The following is a 19,704-nucleotide window of genomic DNA, read 5'->3' as shown; positions in this document are numbered from 1 at the left end:
CCTCAGTTTCAAAAGCAATTGCTATGTAACATAGGAGTTGCTTTTTGAGAAACACAAGCACAAGTCTCCCTTGAGCAAGTGGAGCTGGCTTATGCTGTCTTTGGATCCCAGCCATTAACTGCAGTGGTTTATCAAGGAGAGTAAATAGACTTGTATCCCAGTGTTTCTACTTAGCTGAATCAGTTTGTCATTTAACTTTAGCAAATTTAGTCATTTTTTTGCCATTGGAAATAACTGAGCTTAGTACAGAATATTTCCCTTTAATGGTTTGTGGATCAAACTGTAAGACACCACCTGTTGTATATAGTGCTTCCTTATGGACCACTTTTTTCCAAGAGTGGAGCTGTGTGGTTTCCTTCATTCCCATGAGACAATGCCTACTTCTTGAAGCAAACACTTCTTTGTATGACATGCATTGTTGTGTCCAGTGGCAGAAATGTAGTGGCTAGGGTTTTGCAGCATAGATGTTTGATTCCCAACTCTTCCAGCTCAGTTGAAATTTGATTTCCCTTGCAGAAGAGATTCGCCGCTGATATTAGGGTGCATCAGACTGTCATCTCACTAGTCAAATAATCTACTTACTGGTAGTTTTTGTCTTAAGGATGAGAAATATTGATTTCCATCTGGGCATAAGCATAGTAAAAGAGCTATGTTTTTAAACTGTCTTGGAAATAAGGGAACAGGTTTAAATGTTCAGAAAGACGGCCCTGATAGCTGCATGTCCAGGGAGACTACTTGATTTAAAGGGCTCCACATCAATATCTCCGTGCATGTCTCCCACTCTCTGCCATGTGAGGAAGTATAGTTCTGTAAGAAGTATCTACTGGCCGTACCTTGGGTTGTCTAGTCTTTCCATGGAGAGATGGCAAACTCAGCAGTATATCCAGTTATTACCTTTCTGTCTCTTTCTAAGAGTTGAGTTATAGTGGAGAAGCATCTCTTCCCATTTTTTTCTGTAAAGCGGTCACTATGGTCTGCTGTTGTGGTCCCAGGATTAGTTAGGAGAGCATACAAGGCGGCAACCTGTCCATGCTGAAACTATGTAGGTCTGGGCTTGGTCAGTGCCTGAATGGGAGACTTCCTGGGAAATCCCTGTAAGCCCACTGATCTTATAAGAGGAGAAAGGCGCAGTTTTCTCTCAGAAGTTTAAATTTTGCCCTCTGAACTTTTAAGATAGTTATTTTTTTTTCAAAGTTTTTGCTTCTCAAAACAATCCTATAGAACTCTGTTATTCCAAGCCCCTTGTCCCATTCATATGTCTGATTCTGTTCTGGATGCTTATAGGCAAAAGAAGGAGGAGCTGGCACAGAGGATAGCTGAAGAGCGAGCTCGTCGAGAGGAAGAGGCAGAGCAGAAGCAAAGAGAGGCAGAACTGGAGCAGGAGAAAGAAGAAGCACTGCGCTGTCTGGCTGAAGAAAAAGAACAGAAAGAGAGGGAGGAAATGGAACGGCTTCAGAAGCAGGTGTGCTGTAATTTTCCAATGTCTGTGGTTGCTTGCAAAGATAGATAAAAGATGAGTGTGTGGTTTATTGAAGATGTGGAAACACTAAATCAGAGGGAAAGGCAGGAAGACAGGTGCCTATAAATACATATACTCTCCAAACCCAACACAGACAGACCTATCCAAATTCACTCAATGAGCATCATGGCGATATTGGAGAATCAGCATAAGTGTTCCTTTTTCTGGTGTGATACTTTTAAATTATGGGACTGGGCTGGTTCTCATAACACTCCATGTAATGTTCCTGTAATTGCTTTAAGGTTCTGAAATGGTGCTTTGTCAAGGCACAGTCTGTGATTGGCTAGGAGCCAGTCAATTATATCTGTTCTCCCTTGCCAGTGGAAATATATACTTGCTTTCCAGTTTCAAAGTGCAGCTTGGCATTTTACCTTTCTCAGCTCTTTCTCAGGGTGATCTCAAGGACTAGCAGGAGGAGAGCTGCTAAAGGCTTTTTGATAATGCTTCTGCCTCCTCCTGTCCTCCCGCAGAACTGGTTGCCCACCAAAAGAAGCCCAAGACTAGCCAGTGGAATGTAATCAGTGTAAAGCTATACAGGATGAGAGTTCAGCAATATTCCTTCTATCGGTTACCCTGAATGCTTAAACATGCTGTTTACAAACAATACTCAATTCTGTAATTAGATTAAAAGGGGAAGCATTTAAGTGTTAGATACACACATCAAGAATAACAGCAGACTAATGTCCAGGACCAACATCCATTAGACACAGTAGGCACAGTGTCTAGGGCCCACAAAAATGTTTTAATTTATTTTAAAATCAGAAGGGAAATGAACTTTTAGGTCAAAGATCCCCACAGCCCTAATGCATACTTTGACTGTGTTGGTATAAAAATGAATATAATCTTACCTGGATTATATTTGTCTTCATACCAACAGAGTCATAAAATGTAATTTTTAACATTTTTATGGAGCAAGGAGCCCACAAAGGCACAAACACCTAGTGCCCATTAAAGTCATAATGGGGCCTTGCTAATGTCTACCCTCAGAGAGGCTAGTAATCTTCTTCGTGGTCTCTGTGCAGTCCCACACATGGGTCTTGCCGTAGGCAACGAATCCATTCCTCGGAGTTCCAATAGCTCGCCTATAGCGCTTTTTGGCGCGCTCCCCTCCCGCCCTGGGGAGCAGGCAGCGACCGCGCATGCCTGGAGCGGGGGGGGAGCGCCTATCCCACTCAGTTTCTTCCTTTCCGCCGCCCGGACAACACCTTCCTCGCTGCGCTCTCTCCTAGCTCGCCTCGTCTCTTCTCGGCCTCGTTCTCTCTCTTCATCTGGTATCGTATCTCTTTTTCCCCAATTTTCTTCGTCCCTAAAAACAACAACAACAAAAAACAAAAACAGAGGAACCGTTTCTGCGCTTTCCTTTCCTTTCTTTCTTACCCTTCCCCCCCCCCCGCCCCTGTCCGGAGCGTATGGAAGGGAAGGTTACCTTCAAAAACTGTAGGCACTGTGGAGCCAAAATCCCCACCACAGACGGCCATTGCCTTTTCTGCCTTGGGGAGGGCCATCGAGTCGAGTCTTGCCCTCATTGTGCAAACTTCGGCAAGCAGGCACGCAAAAACCGCGCTGCGCGACTACAGGCCTTCCTCCTTCAACGGTCCTTGCGGGCTATGCCCACTTCTGACCCGCCGCCTCCCCCACCTCGAGCGGGAGATTCGGCTACCCCGGCCGCGCTTCAGTCTCAAAAGCCGCACAAGTCCGGGAAACGATCTCAAAAGCACCTTGAGACCGGCCACAAATCTTCGGAAAAGCGCCATCATTCCGGATCGGATTCAGCGCCGAAGAAACCTCGGCATTCGGATTCGGCGACTCCGGATTCGGCCCCTAAGAAACCTCGCCATTCCGAATCGGCTCGGCATCCCGAATCGGCGGATTCGGTTCTAAAGAGCCTTCACCAGTCGCACTCGGCGCCCGTAAAACCTCGGGACGCTATGGCTTCGACTTCCGTGGCTTCGACTTCCCAGTCCACCTCGACTCAACCACTCCTGCCGCCTGAATTATCAACCCCGGCGGATGTCATCATGGACATGCCTCAACTTACTCCACATACCTCCACGGCCGTGGAGGTAATTCCAATCCGGTCGCGATCGCCTTCGGTGCACAGTCTGGTACCCTCCGAGTTTCTCGAACCCGACCGCACCACCGACCCGACTCAGACCTACTTGCGCTCATCTCTAAGGCCAGGATCCTTCCGGGACGTCGCAGTCTCGCCACTATTCCGTGAATCGGCAACCCAAGTGTCCTCCCATCGGATTCTAGTTCGGTCACGTTCACCGCGTAGCCGCCACGACTCCGGATCTTCCGTTTACGTTGAGCAGCATGATTACCATTCTAGAAGGCGGTATGACTATTCGCCCTTCTCTAGATCTCCTTCACCTCGACACAGTCGTTTCCGTCCCCTTTCCCGATCGCCCTCCGATTCGGACGTTCATTTTAGATACCAGGAGTCGGAGCCTTACTTGCATCGCGACGTCTCCACTCCACGGATCCGTTACGGGGATTCACCTCGACCCCGTCATACGCGCCCGACGCGACGCGACGACTCACCTCGTCTCCATTATGATCATCCCTCTCGACTCCGTGACTTTCCTGGAAGACATTTCCAGTACTCACCTCGACTCCGTGACCGCATTCGATCCTTGGAACAGGAAGTTGGCCCCTCTAGACACCATCAGGAGCATCCTTGGTACCGGGACGTAGCTGCACCTCGCACAGCTTCTGCTACTGTGTCCGTTGCCCCGGCCACCCCACCCAGATCTCCTGCCAAAACCTCAGAACCTCGAGCTCCCACCTCGGAGCCGCTCATACCTCCACCCTCTCCCTTGGGGGAGGCCTCCTTATCTGACAGAGAGTCCTCAGACTCGTCGGACTCGGAAGACCACACACCTTCCCTACCCTCTGATTCCGCGCAACAGCTCCGGCTCTCTCCATCGGATGCATCCAAGGCGTACCTCAACCTGATCACCTCTATGGCGGAAGCGCTGAAAATACCACTCCCAGCGGACTCCCCCAAGGTGTCGGACATGGTACATGACCTAGTGCAGTCAGACTTCCCACCCGGCTCCTTACTTCCGATGCTACCCGTGCATTTGGAGGGTCTCCGAGAGGCCTGGGATAAACCTGCCTCAATTCCCCCCGCTTCAAAGAGGTTCGACTCCCTCTATCGGGTCCATGCCCCCGACGCCAAGTTCCTAGCTTCGCATCCGGCACCGAATTCCATAATTGTCCATTCGGCCACTAAGGCCAAACCCTCCAGACATCCCACACCACCGGATCGTGAGGGAAGGAAACTAGACACCTTAGCAAGAAAAATCTTTACTCTGGCTTCCACCAACTCGAAGCTCAATAATTATTTAGCATACTTTGCCGCTTACACCTTTAATTTGGCCAACCAGTTTACACCACTTATACCCTCGCTTCCTGACACCTCTCAGAAAACAGCCTCCTCCCTGGTCGCCGAACTATCCAGGGTCTCCAAGCAACAAATTAATTCCATTCGTCATGCGGTCTCCTGCTCTTCCCGAGTTTTCGCCTCTTCCGTCGCCCTACGCCGTCATGCTTGGCTTAGGTCCACCAATCTGCAACCGGACATCAAACAGAAAATAGAGGATCTTCCTTTTGACGGCCTTGGCCTTTTTCACGCTTCTACCGATGAGGTCTTGACCTCGGTCGACGACGGTCGTAAGAGGGCCAAACGCCTGGGGGTGTCTCAACCATCCTCACAACCATTTAATCGCAACAAGTCCTGGAAGCCAGCCTTCCAGAGACGCCAACGTTCTCCCAAGCAGGGCGACTATTGGAAAAGAAGGCCTACACAACAAACACCTCCTTTCCACCAGAGGCCGCGCCCTCAGCAAACCAAGAAGTCTTCCAGCTCTACCAAACAGTCTCTTTGACTTCCCTCCCATGCAGCCGTCCTACCCAACACGTCTCTCCCCATTCTATCGGACTTGGAGCTCTATCACGACCGATTCCTGGGTACTCACCATCGTACGCCTAGGGTACGCAATCGAGTTCACTTCACCGCCTCACCACCACTACTTTATAACTACCCCCCCCCCGTCTCCTCACCTCCATCAGGAGATTCTGGACTTGCTCCAGAAAAATGCCATAGAACCTGTTCCCCCTCAACATCGGGGGACGGGTTTCTACTCAAAATACTTCCTGGTCCCCAAGAGGGATGGAGGCAAGCGTCCTATTCTAGATCTTCGGAAGCTGAACAAATTTATCGAGTACAGGAAATTCAGAATGATCTCTCTGCAGTCCATCTTGCCCTTGATTCCAAAGAATTCCTGGATGGCTTCCCTAGATCTTCAGGACGCTTACTTCCATGTCACAATCCGACCTCAACATCGGAAGTATCTCCGGTTTGCAGTGGGCCAGGATCATTTCCAGTACGCATCCCTACCGTTCGGTCTCTCCACTGCACCCAGAGTTTTCACCAAGTGCATGGCGGTGGTGGCGGCTGCCCTACGGATCCGAAACATCCCAGTCTTTCCTTACATCGACGACTGGCTCCTCATTGCTTCGACACAGCAGCAGCTCGAGTCCAATCTCCACACCACTCTTCTCCTCCTATCTGCTCTAGGCTTGCGTGTGAATGCCATCAAGTCACACCTCACCCCAACTCAGGACCTCAACTTCATAGGGGCCTATCTCTGCACCTCCCTCCATCGTGCCTTCCTCCCGGAGGACCGTGCGCTGACAATCATCAACCTCGCCAGATCGATTCAGCTACAACCCACCCAAACGGCCTTCACTATCCAACGCCTTTTAGGCCTGATGGCCGCCACTACAGCAGTCCTCCTCTTCGCCAGGCTACGAATGAGGCCACTTCAGCTATGGTTTGTACGTGCCTACCATCCTCACGTGCAACCTCAGAGCACTCTGCTCACCGTTCCCCAGAGAGCACTTCTCTCTCTCACCTGGTGGACTGTACCCGACAACCTTCTTGCGGGCATGCCGTTTCTACCAACCCCCCCAACAGCTACCGTGACAACAGATGCCTCCATGTGGGGCTGGGGAGCCCACTTAGACGGCAGAACTGTCAGGGGTCTTTGGACTCCTTCAGAAAGGGACATGCACATAAACTGCTTAGAGCTGATTGCTGTACACAGGGCCCTCCAATCGTTCCTCCCTCTCATCGGGGGTCGCCACGTTCAGATCTCCACAGACAATATGGCAACAGTCTTCTATATAAACAAGCAAGGGGGCACCAGATCCCTGCGACTTTGCCGCATAGCCATACTTCTCTGGGAATGGTGTGTCAAACACAACATCTATATGACTGCCATCCACCTCCCAGGTGTGGAGAATGTTCTGGCCGACTCTCTCAGCAGACTGCGCATAGACGACCACGAGTGGTCCATCAACCCGACCTACCTTCGTCCCATCTTTCGGTGTTTCGGGACACCCCAGGTGGACGTCTTTGCATCCACGGACAATGCCAAATGCCCTCGGTTTTACACCAGGAGGGGCAGGGATGCATTTCTACAAACTTGGAGAGGTCCCCTCCACTACCTCTTCCCTCCAACCCCCCTACTAACCAAGGTACTCATGAAGATCTCACGAGACGGCACGGACTGTATTCTAATTGCTCCTTGGTGGCCACGACAACCATGGTTCACGCGGCTACTGCAAATGTCTGGTCACACTTACCGCCGTCTCCCTCTAATGAACGATCTCCTATCGCAGGCCAGCGGCCAGATACTACATCACAACCCGCAGGTCCTGGCCTTGACAGCGTGGAGAATCCGCCCTCCTCCCTCTCCGCGGATGTAGCCAACGTCATCCTCAACGCCAGGAAGCCTTCCACGAGACTTTCGTACCAGCGCAAGTGGAAGCGCTTCTGCTCCTTCGCGGCATCTAATCACTCTTCAGCAGAATCGGCACCCCTAAATCTGATTCTCGACTATCTGCTCTCCCTGCAGAGATCAGGACTCTGTTATTCTTCCCTGAAGGTTCACCTCTCCGCCATTTCCGCGTTTCATGACCCTGTTGAGGGCAAGACGGTGTTCTCTCATAGCCTTTCCAAATCCTTTCTTAGGGGAATGTTGCATCTCCACCCACCCATCAAGCCTTTCGTTCCGGCTTGGAGTCTATCCCTCGTTCTCTCATGTTTAATGAAAACCCCGTTTGAGCCTATGGCTACCATAGATCTCAACCTTCTCTCCTGGAAAACAGCATTGCTGGTTGCCCTCACCTCTGGGAAGCGTGCAAGTGACCTATGTGCTTTCCGACATGACTCCCCTTACACCATTTTCCATAAGGATAAGGTGGTCCTACGTCCAGACCCTGCTTTCCTCCCTAAGGTTGTTTCCCAGTTCCACCTATCAGCTTCAACTTCCTTACCTGCATTCTTCTCCTCTCCATCAGACCCAGGGCAAAGAGCCCTGCACTCTTTGGACGTTAAAAGAGCCCTGTCATTCTACCTGGCTCGTACGCAACCGTTCCGTAAGGACCCTAATCTGTTTGTGGCCTACGGCAAACCTCACAGAGGGCACAAGATTTCTACTCAGAGACTCTCGAAATGGGTAGTTAGTGCCATCAGGTTGTGTTACGAACTGGCTAAGCAGCCCTTGCCTGAGGGCCTCAAAGCCCACTCTACCAGAGCGGTCTCGACGTCTTCGGCTTTCCTGCAGGGCGTCTCCCTAGAGGACATCTGTGCTGCTGCATCGTGGTCCTCCTCATCCACGTTCGTCTCCCATTACGCCCTAGACGTGCGTGCGAGACGAGACGCTTCTTTCGGCCAAGCGGTCCTCAGATCCATCTTCCACTGAAGTTATGGGTGAGTGCATTCGCTTTCATCTCTTCATTGCATGTAGATGGTGTTACGATCATGTGACATGTGACTAACTCTCCTTTTTTTCCAGCACCCTCCTCCAGGTCATTCAGCTGGCTAGTCACCCATGTGTGGGACTGCACAGAGACCACAAAGAAGATAAACAGGTTGCTTACCTGTAACTGATGATCTTCGAGTGGTCATCTGTGCAGTCACACACGCCCACCCAGCCTTCCCCGCTGCTGGCCTCTTGTGATTGTTGCTTAACTCTGTACAGTGTCAGTGTCAGCGGCGGCTGGAAGAAACTGAGTGGGATAGGCGCTCCCCCCCCGCTCCAGGCATGCGCGGTCGCTGCCTGCTCCCCAGGGCGGGAGGGGAGCGCGCCAAAAAGCGCTATAGGCGAGCTATTGGAACTCCGAGGAATGGATTCGTTGCCTACGGCAAGACCCATGTGTGTGACTGCACGGATGACCACTCGAAGATCATCAGTTACAGGTAAGCAACCTGTTTTTCTCTGAAGCACTCCTGCTATTTTAATCTTATGAAGAAGGGGGTAGAGGAATTCACAAGAGAATTTAGAATCTCAGTTTAGTCTGAAAAATCTTGTGGAAAACCTTAGTTATGATGCAGAGAGATTCAGAGATAACATTTTAGTCAGATTTTCCTTTCTTTTTATGGCCAATTTTTATTGTCCCCTCTCCCCAACCTTGTCCCATTTGCGGCTGGTTCTAGTATACCCCTGTGGGGCCTGTTTTGTAGAAGAAGAAAAATGCTACAAACTACACATGCATATTTCATATACTTGCTGGATTGTAGTAACTTAATTTCATTTTTAAAAATACCTAGTTAGTTAAACTATGATGCTCAGATAAAGTGATGTTGTTGATAGTCCAGTGTTTAGTGTGAAATCTGCACTTGCAGCCCATTTGGTTCTAGTCACAATTCAAGCTGTTGATTCTTATTTCTGAGGCCCTACATGTCTTGGGGTATGGATGCTTGAAGGACTGCTTCCTCCCATACTGTCCAGTCCACCAGCCAAGATCCTCCTTATAAGCTCTGCTCTCTGTACCTTCAGTTCTGATCTAGCTGACAGCCAGAGACAGGGTTTTGTTGTCAGTGGCACCTTGCCTGTGGAACATCCTTTCCCTTTGAAGCTTGCCTGGATGTCTCTGCTACTCTCTTTCTTTTTACCCAGACTTTTAATTAAGAAATTTGATGTGTTAATATGTTTATAGTCTGCTTTTAGGCTGAGAATTTAAGGTGCTTAATGCTTTGTGTTGGTTTTATGCACTGATTAGGGTTTTAAATTGTTAACTTTTATGGGCTGTTTTATTTTTTAAACTGCCACGGGCAGGTTTCTTGGAGAGGCAGCATGGAATTTTTAAAAGTACATTAATAATCAGTGTATTTTTTCATTTCCTGTGCTATCCCTGTAGAAAGAAGAAGAAGCTCGGTTACGAGAAGAACGGATCCGGTTAGAGCGTGAAAAGCATTTCCAAAGAGAAGAACAAGAGCGTTTAGAAAGAAAGAAGGTAACAGCAAATATGGTACACGATCCCATGGTCTAGAGAGGCTTGAATGCAAACAGGGCTTTTCCATTTCCATAGGCGGTAGACCTGTGCTTCTTACACTGCTGTGAATAATTTACAGTAATTATTGCAAATAATTTTAACTTTTCTGAAATTTGAGCCCATCCAGATCAGTGTGAGTGCCTTTGAATTAGAATGGTTCCATTACAACCAGATCACTTCTCTTCTTTCTGTGACCATTTTCATATATTTCAAAATTATCATTTTTAGACTGACTGAAGTTTATGGCTTTCCCCCTCATTTTCTTCATAGCGCCTTGAAGAGATTATGAAAAGAACTAGACGAACAGAAGCTGCAGAGAAGGTACATTTTCAGTTTCTTTCTCATAAAGATCACTGGATATGTTCTTTGTTAATGCAGCATTTTAAAGTTAACATACTTTATTTTACAGAAGTCGAATGAGCAGCAAAACGGGGAGATAACAAAAGATGCAGGTATTGCTTTTGATTTGTGCTTGTTTTAGCAGTACAAGTCTTAATTGATAGATTATTTCACTGAAGCTTTAGATTATTAGTAGGGGAGGAGATTATTTTAAATAAGCATGACAAAATATTTAGCTCCACCCAATGGCAGGTATACTATGAGAATCAATTATTCCAAATGTGATTACGTTACTAGCAGTCTACTTCCATTTGTGACTTTAAAAAGAATCTTGAGATGAATTCTGAGCAAGAAGTACAGAAACAAAGATTTGTGTTAACCTTGTAAATCCACAAAGTTAGTAGCTAAAAATTGTATAGCTGTTCCTTTAATGTTGAGGGAAGTCTTATCTTGGCCTCATATTTGAATACCATGGCACCAAGGAAGAGAGCACATCTAAACATGAGCAACATGCTGATCCTTCATATAGGCAGCTTCCACACATACGTACATTCTGTGCACACGTCTAGATTTAGAGAAATCTATTATTTCTAGGAAAGGTTATATGGAAAACCTTTTTCCTCTTCCTTTTTTCCCCTTTGTCAGTGACCAGCCCTGTGATCGACTCTCAGGTTCAGCATGTGCCAGAATCTCCACGCAATGGGGAAATGGTAACCCACACACATGTGCTCATTTCACATCAGCCCACAACAAATGTAGACAGGTGAGTGAGAGAATGCTATTTCGAAGTGGATGTTTATTGAGAAGTGTTAGATAATTTCTTCTTTTTTAGTGCAAGTATATTAAATACAATTATTTTCCTGTTTTTGTGTATTTTTCGCTTACTCCACGACTGCCTTTCAAATGCTTTAGATATCATCTCTTATGGGTTGTTTGCTACATAACTGAGAACATTTGCTGAAAGCACAGTGCACTGCTTGGTAGCAAAGAGTACACTCTTTAAAATTTAATGAGAAATTTAAAAGTCCTTTTCTCATTCTGTGTTCCTCTGGTGGTTGTTAAGAACATAACAGCTACTATAGAAAATACATTACTCATGTCTGCTTTCCATGGTTCAGGAAAAAGTGCTCTAGTCTCTCTTGCAGACTTCAGCCACTGTGTGAGACAGGAAGCTGGACTAGATGGACCATTGTTCTGATCCAACAGGGCTCCTCTTATGTTCTTATCAGAGTGTTTAAAGTTTTTAAAAAACTAGTGTCAGAGAACAAAAAAAAATCATTTTGTATATAAAGCATTCTCTTATACCTGAAAGTGCTTTCTTGATTGAGAGGCTGGATTGACACTGGCTTCAAGAAAAATATATTTTCAAAGTGTGGGTGATGTTGGAAAAGGCAATGTCTGAGGTACAAAGAAGAGAAGAAGACCCTGCAGGGGGCAGCAAGAAGACAATTAGATAGGATAGGGAGGTCAGCACCTTCTTTCCTGTTTAGTGTCATTCCTTGTCTGACTCCAGATTGCTACTCTTAGGGCAATTTCCCCCTTCTTCTCAGAAGTACCACACTCAGTCTACTCTCTCTCTCAGCTAGAGATGTAGTTAGGAACCTGCCTTTGTCTATATACTATGCGAAAAATACTATTTCCTATCAAGTATGTTAATTCCTAAATAAACCTTTATCTACTTTTTAATCAGATTGCCCACTGTTGCTGTGTTAATGACTATGCCAATAGGTGACACACTGCATTTTTAAGCACCCATATAATGCACTGAGAATTCTGAGCACCATCAGAAAACCCAAACAGAGTAGTAGTTAAAATGTTGGATTGTGACCAGTGAGACCTGGGTACAAATTGGTATTCTTTTGCTTTTTGTTAACAATGCAGTTTGATTACTATAATGGACTTTTTGCTGGGCTGTCCTTGAATACAGCAGGGAGGCTGGAATGACTTGAACATCCATCACCTCAGCCAAAACTTGTTGGAACAGCTCCATTTTACAGGCCTTGAGGAACTGTAATATGTCCCAAAGGGCCCTGATCTCAAGTGGTGCAACTTGCTGAGTTGCACCACTGCCAGAGAAGAACTAAATTTATACCCTGCCTCAGAGTCTCAGAGCCTCTTATGCTGTCCTTTCCCTTCCCCTCCCCACAACAGATACCTGAGGTAAGTGGAACTGAGAGAGCTCTGAGGACAGCTCTGAGTCCTTTGGCTAACCCAAAGTCACCCAGCTGGCTGCATGTGGAGGAGCGGAGAATCAAACCCTGTTCTCCAGATTAGAGTTCACCACTAGTAACCACTATACTACATTGGGTCTCGTTAAATTCCTATTCCTCCAAGCCTCACTGCTGCCTTCTGAGGTCCCATAGGGTATAATGGAGCTGAAAATTTTGGGGTTTCCAAAAAAAATCCTGAATCCCAATGCCATACCGATATTGGAATTCAAGAATATTAGAAAATACTGATTTTTTAAATCAAATATACCCAAACCTGAAAAATACCATTTTTATGTGTGTATCCCTAGTCCTTCCTCTCTTCCAATTCTCTGAACCAATCCAGAAAACTGTTGTCTCAAAGCCTCCCCCACACCACACCACACACACTCCATAGCCACCACAATAAAATAAAACAACATGTTAGGTTCCAAGGGATTTGGGATAAAACCCTCCCTGCATTCTTTGTTATATGCTAATTTGCTGTTCGGCCTCTGTCTGTAAGTTTGCATGGTTTTTTTTCCATTTCATTATATCTGAAAAAGTCTGTGTGCACATGAAAGCTCATACCTTGAACAAAACTTTGTTGGTCCTAAGGGTCCCACTAGACTCTAACTTTGCACTCTTCCTGTGGAACCCTGTTTGCATTCCAGTGCAATCCCCCTTCAGCTGTGTGGATTTTCCCCCTTTCCATTCCCTGTAGCTTTTTCTATTGCAAAGGAAAGTGCAGTGGGTGCTACATATATGGATCTATATGTTGTATGCCTTTAAGTGAACCCTCACAAAGTAATTTCTGTTTTCCCCATCAAGGCCTGTGTGGGAGGATACTATAGTAGGAGTCCCTTTTTTTCTTTTCAAATTGGACAGTTTTTTGAACACGTGCTTCCCCTTCTATACCCCGACCATGGCAGTCCTAAAAAATACTGAAGACTGCAGACTTTTGTCCATGGTAGTTTTCTCTTCAGCAGAGGAAGGGGGGTAGTACAGCCTTGTCTATTTACATCCATAAGCTTATGCCCAAATAATAGGGACAGCCAACCCAAACCCTTTTTAAACTATGTGCTGAGCCAAGAAGCTGCTTCTTGGAAGAAATCCAATCATATATTAAACCCCTTGAAACAGAAATGTTGCCAGCCTATCAAGGCAAAACTACTCCTTGCTGAGGTTTGATTGTGTTTCAGATTAATAGCAAATACCATCTGCTGTCAGTGTTTATTGGTGAAAGACTGTTATCTGTCTTTTCAACTTGAACACCAGGTAATGTCAATTAGGGACTGTGTTTTCCAGTTGTGTAGATAAGGAAAGGAGACTGCTTGATCCAAAACAAGAGGAGTTGCTGGTAATAATTTTTTAAACAGACCTGTGATACAAGGAAACCTTCAGTTATTTGGTTGTTAATACACTGATCTTGCAGATTGCGGGTCATTTTATTTGTTGAACGCACTAAATGTTTGCTGTTAACAGCTATTTGATGTTGCAAATAGTATTTGCATGATAATGAATGTTGTTTTATTTATACTTCTCAATACCCTGTATATCTTAATAGTGTATAATGTAATATATTTATAAAATTGTGATAATACATCCATAATATGTGTTAGTTGATCATATTCCTGTTTCTCAGTAATCTCAACCCAGGAAAACATGCAAATGAAAATGGAGTGTCTATGCAGAATGAAAACTTTGAAGAGATCATCAACTTACCTATGGAAACGAAACCATCAAGGTTGGATGCCCTGAACAATGATGAAAAAGATAGCTCTGAAATTCCGTTGACTCCAATTTTGGCCTTTGAAGATAAGGGGACACTTGGGCCATTGCCTCAGGTAGATAATGTTCAAACGCATCAGACAGCAGGTAGGTTTGCTTGAAATGTCTTAAACCCATTTTAATTTCTAATTGATATCTGAGATGAATCCAAGAAACATCTGGCTTCAGTGTATTACATACAACTTCAGGACGTGGAAGGAAGCGCTGCATATTTGTCATAGCCTTTTATATTGGCCCGATGCTTTAAAAGGGGAAGACAAAGAGCTGAGGAGATGATGGCGAGTTTCACTAGACTTCCTAGTAATGCATGACACCTCTTTGTAGATGAAACAAATTATTCATTTTTTTAAAAAAAAATCAAGTAATTATATCCTTAACCTTCCATAAGGTATGTTTTTTTAGGACCTGAGAGTGTACACTTGAACAACTATTTCATGTTGCATGTATTAAATGTGAATAGAGAAGGGCAGAATCCTCCTCCACTGCTTGTTCAGCAGAAGGTCTGCATCAGGTCCCTACATGTGATTGAGAATGGGGGGTGGGGTGGAGCCCTTGGGGAAAAGACATTTTGTACACTTCTGTGCACACAGGATTTTTGCAGACTTGCTGATGCTGTTGTTTGTATTTAGTGTATGTATAATTGAACATCATTAGGGAAGAAATAGGATAACTAGATGCAAAGGCTGTGTTCTTGTACCTTTAAACAATCTGTGGAAGTAGGAATTTCAACAGGTTCAGGCAATCTTTCTCATTCTTGCACTCTTAGCGATTCTGGTGCTCTAAGTAAAAGTTTAGGGTTCCAGAATGGGATTCCAGTCTCACTGCCCCCCTCTTTCCAAGCACCACTCTGGCCCCAGGCAAGAAGCAGTTGAGCCCCTTTGCAAAGTAAACATAAGCCGCTGCCATGAGTGGGCAGCCCAGGCCCCAGACAGGGTGTTTGCTGTCGCTGGATGGTTGCTTTGTTGCTATGACTGCCTCTGTTTGCATGGTAAGATGAACCCGTTTCCTATTCAGTGTTTCAATGGTTTTGGAGTCTGTCCTCATTTAAATATGGTTGCCATTGGCAAGCAACACTTTCTGCCACTGTTCTTTTCCATGACAGTGTTTGTTATTGCATATTATGCAGTGAAGATCAATTTTATCTGCTAATCCTTTGCTGGTTTTTTCTTACAGAAGTTATTTGATTTCTGCTTTTGAATTACCAAAGGCAAAGTAAGCATCTCTACAGCCAATGGAGTTCCTTCCATGCTATGAAGGAGTGTTGTATTTTTTGCACTCTCGAGTTTTCTAAAGACTTCTTGGGTAACTGGACAACTTTTTTTTTAAGGACCATAGTAAAACCAGCAGCAGAAGAATTTATTGGGAATAGTCCTGGATTATCTTTCTATCACATAGATTTCACCACTAGAAAAATCATGTTCCATGTGCATAAATTGCTTTTCCCCGGCACACTCCTTTGGTTAGCAAAATGAATATTTTCTGCTTTCTTGAAGACACGGGATTCTAACAATGACAGGCTGATCAGGTTAATGGACCTGTTGTTGTCTTTCTGTTTTGTTTTTCTGTTTTGAGGATGGGCGTTTTGGTTTTAAAAGGTACAATGTAAAATCAGCAAGAAATCTTTTTACATTTTACTGATTAAATACTTGAAAAGTAAACACCTCATTGCTCTAGAAGTAGGGCTACTGAGGTGTTTTATTTAAACCAGCTGGTTTAAATATTATTGCAGAGAACTCTTAATTATGGGGGCAAAATATAGGCTTCTGTATCAGGTTCTTGTAAATGTATCTCCTTCATGGACATTCTGTATATTTAGGCTTCACTACTGTTGTCTTGCATTTTCTTTTAAAATAAAATAACAAAGCAGGTTTTAAAATGTGAAAAATTAAAAGCATTATTTTTTCATGGATAAGATGAAAACCTGTTGTTATCCTAGATAATGTATTTATTAATTTTGTTCAGTATAAAATAAATCATAGAAAAATGTGGTCAAAATCTACATTTGTAAACTTGATATTTTGTTTGTTTCTTCTTTGTTCATGCCAGTCCAGAAGACATTGATTTTAAACAGTGAACTCATGAGCACAAGATAGAGATGCCAGCCTCCAGCTGGGACCTGGGGATCTTCAAACTACAGAGATCTTTTACTTTAGTGATACACTGCTCATACAGCCAATTCGGCTCTGAACAGTGTCACACTAAGAAGACTACAGTGATCTGTTCTGGAGAAAATGGATGTTTTGGAGGGTGGACTCTGGCATTGTGCCCCACTGAGGTCCCTGTCCTCCCCAGGTTCCATCCCCAGGAGTTTCACATCCTGGTAAACTGGGAACCCTACATCTCCTGCTAATGGCCAGGTGCAATCTGGCAACCCTAGCACAAAAACAGAAGAGTGCTCTTGAAGCGTTAGCATGTGATTGTTGCACATAGAGCCCATGGATATTAGGGGAGAGGAATCTGAGTTTGTTTAGTGCAGGTGATCTCAAACTGTACTGTGTTGGAAATTCAATGAGAAGGTTAGGGCCTTATTGGCTAGTATTGGGAGTAAAACATCCAATTCCCATTTCTATCATTCCTGTATATAGATAATATATTTTAAATGACCAAACTATGTAATATGTCTGATTATCTCTAGTAAACATCATATGAAATATTTGTAATTTTCAAATGTCTGGTTTTGTTGATGCACAACTTGCTGTTGTGACTTTCAACAAAGACATTTTCTCATTTTCAACAAATACCTTTCTGATTTCTCATTAAGTGAGTAGAACAGTGGACATTTCAGTTCAAATCAGACAAGTTGGAGTCAGTCAGCTCTAGGAATGAAGCAGGGTTTGGATATGGCTTTCAAATAATATTCTAAGAAGCAGAGAGATGACATGGTGTTCTTTTCTTTTCAGAAGTACTTCAGCTTCTTTGTCAAGATCAGAAGGTTAGGATGAAATAGTTGTCGCTCTGATTCAACTTGCTGGTGTAAAGTGTGGAACTCTTGTACATATAGGCCTCCCTATTCTTCTCAGTTGATGGAAGGGATGCCAGCCTCAAAACGGGGCCTGAAGATCTCCTGCTTTTACAACTGATCTCCAGTTGGCAGAGATCAGTTCCCCTGCATAAAATGGCTGCTTTGAAGGGAGGACTCTCTGGCATTGTACCATGTTGAGGCCCCTCCCCCTCCCTAAACCCCACCCTCTTCCAGATCCACCCCCAAAGCCTCCCAAGTATTTTCCAACGCAGACCTGGAAACCCTAATTGATAGGTTCTGAACTGGTCATCTTTGATCAGTAGTTTGGGAAGAGCCATGCTCCCATTTGTTTTGCATGCAGAAAGTCCTAGGTGGGTCCTGGGGATCTCTCAGAATTATAGCTCATCTCTAGATTACAGAGATCTGTTCCCCTGGAGAAAAAGGATGATTTGGAGGGTAGACTCTATGCCATTGTATCCCACGGAGGTCCCTGTCAACCCCAGGCTTCATCCCCAAATCTCCAGGAGTTTCCCAACTTGTATCTGGCAATCGTGCCCCCCCATCCCCCACCAGTGGCCAGGGGGGAGCTGGCTACCCTACCATCATCTCCAGTTAAAAGGTTCTGGTAGTAGGCCTCTGTTTGAGATTCTGGAGATCCACTGCCAGTCTAAGACCAACTGTCTGACTTGGTATAAGGCAGCTTTTTCTTTCTGCTTGTGAGAAATATTTATTACAGTTATATCTGTTTTTCTGCTAAGAATTTGGGACCTGCAAGAATTCAAGAAGAGCACCTAATTTCTCCCCATATTCACCTTTCTACTTTATTGCCTCTCCCCTTTTCCAGCTTCCCTCTTTCCATCAACCAACATAATTTTATGAGTCTTCCCATCTTCAGCTTTTCCTTCCTCTGCCAGCCTCTTTCCTTTTTCTTCCATTCCACCCTCCTACCTACCTTCATTTTCTGTTCAGCTTCTCCTTGTTCTTTTCCCTTTTCCTGTTTTCTTCCTTTATTTTACCTTTTTCAGTCCATGATAGACATTTGACTAACAGAAACCAGTGCTTGAAAAGTTTTACATTATTGTTCTGGCTGTCTAGCAACCCTTAGAATGGCCACTGAAACCTCAGACCACAGTCTTATGAGATCTCAATGGCCATTCATCTCTTAAAGCTACAGGCATTGCTTCTATTATTTTGGGAACTAAGTCCCCAATTTATTTAGTTTAGATTTCAGATTTTTCTGTACACCTGGGGCTTCCTTATCTCTATCCTTAGCCCAGTTACGTAGGTGGGGGTGGGGGGGTTGATCCACACTCTAGGGCCCAGTTCAAACCTGGATATGATATCTAATTCTCAATGTGGCCAAATCTGTGGATACTTAAATCCAGAGACTGGGGACATGAACAAGCAAAACACATCTTTCTACAAAACTAAAAACTAAAAAAAAGCAAGTTAAATCCAAAATGATACAAGCAGCACCTGTAGGTGTAAGAAAAAAATACTCTTAAGTGGCCATTGCTAGGCAGCCATAAAAGAAGAGATTGGATTTATACCTCGCCTTTCACTCAGTCTCAGAGCAGTTTACCCTTCATCTCCCTACAACAGACACCCTGTGAGGTAGGTGGGACTGAGAGAGCTCTCAGAGAACTGCTCTTGAGAACCCAAGGTCACTCCAGCAGCTGCATGTGGAGGAGTGGAGAATGAAACCTGGTTCTCCCAGATAAGCGTCCACATGCTTAACCACTACACCAAACTGACTCTCTGTATTCTCACTCTTCAAGCATTGATTTCTGTCAGTAAACATCAGAGGACAGGGCTCTTTTCACGGTTTTTTGGGGGGGAGGGTCTTTGAGGGATGATTCTTCAGGGCTGGGCCAGCCAGCAACCACCGGACTACTTGCTAACACACAACTTGCATGGTTGATACTGTTCAACAGCAGCCACCTTTTAGCCAGTATATTGTAGTGGTTAGAGTTTCAGATTAGGATTAGGGAGACCAGATTCAAATGCCCATTCTGCCCTGGAAATTTTCTGAGTGACTTTGGGTCAGTCACTCACACGCAGGCTAACCTACCTCGCAAGGTTGTTGTGAGAATAAAATGGAGTAGAGCAAAATGATGTGAACAGTTTTGGACCCCTGTTGAAGGAAAGGTAAAGTGTAAATGAAATAAATAGTAAATACAGCTGTAGATGGTGGTAGATAAAAGATGGGTTGATTGCTGGGTGGGAAGGGGAGAAGGAAACAGGGATAGTTGAGAATATCAGGGTTGCCAGAAGGAAGGAAAGAAAATATTGTCAGGAGGTGCATACAGGGGAAATGAGGTGTCCTTGCAGGCTCCCCACCATGTAACTGGACATAGTCTGCCCAGGCCAGCAGCACCACACAACTGAGCCAGCTCAGCCATCACTGCACAACAGGGTATGGACTGGTACCATGCAACTCAGTTTTCCCGTGGAGAGACTGTGAGGGGGAGGAAAGGCCAATGATGGAGGGGGGTGATAAAGGTAGGCTGCCTAGTGGATAGGAAGAAAGCAGGGAAAGGGGAGATATTATAGGGACT

At 45.1% G+C, this 19,704-nt stretch overlaps 1 protein-coding gene across 1 annotated transcript in view; it reads left to right on the top strand.

The window, feature by feature from the left end:
- MAP7 (microtubule associated protein 7) overlaps positions 1-16,198 on the top strand; it is a 175,546-nt gene extending 159,348 nt beyond the window's left edge. Inside the window, exons 12-18 of the mRNA XM_060240007.1 lie at positions 1,285-1,462; positions 9,734-9,829; positions 10,139-10,189; positions 10,278-10,320; positions 10,853-10,970; positions 14,039-14,271; positions 15,358-16,198. Coding sequence (XP_060095990.1) covers positions 1,285-1,462; positions 9,734-9,829; positions 10,139-10,189; positions 10,278-10,320; positions 10,853-10,970; positions 14,039-14,271; positions 15,358-15,368 — 730 coding nt within the window. The 3' untranslated portion in view covers positions 15,369-16,198. The remainder of the gene's footprint in view (positions 1-1,284; positions 1,463-9,733; positions 9,830-10,138; positions 10,190-10,277; positions 10,321-10,852; positions 10,971-14,038; positions 14,272-15,357) is intronic.
- Positions 16,199-19,704: the final 3,506 nt, after the last annotated feature.

The sequence above is a fragment of the Heteronotia binoei genome, chromosome 1, assembly GCF_032191835.1.
Source record: "Heteronotia binoei isolate CCM8104 ecotype False Entrance Well chromosome 1, APGP_CSIRO_Hbin_v1, whole genome shotgun sequence".
NCBI lineage: Eukaryota > Metazoa > Chordata > Lepidosauria > Squamata > Gekkonidae > Heteronotia > Heteronotia binoei.
Note: the sequence above shows the minus strand (reverse complement) of the source record. Positions and strands in the feature narration are given on the sequence as shown.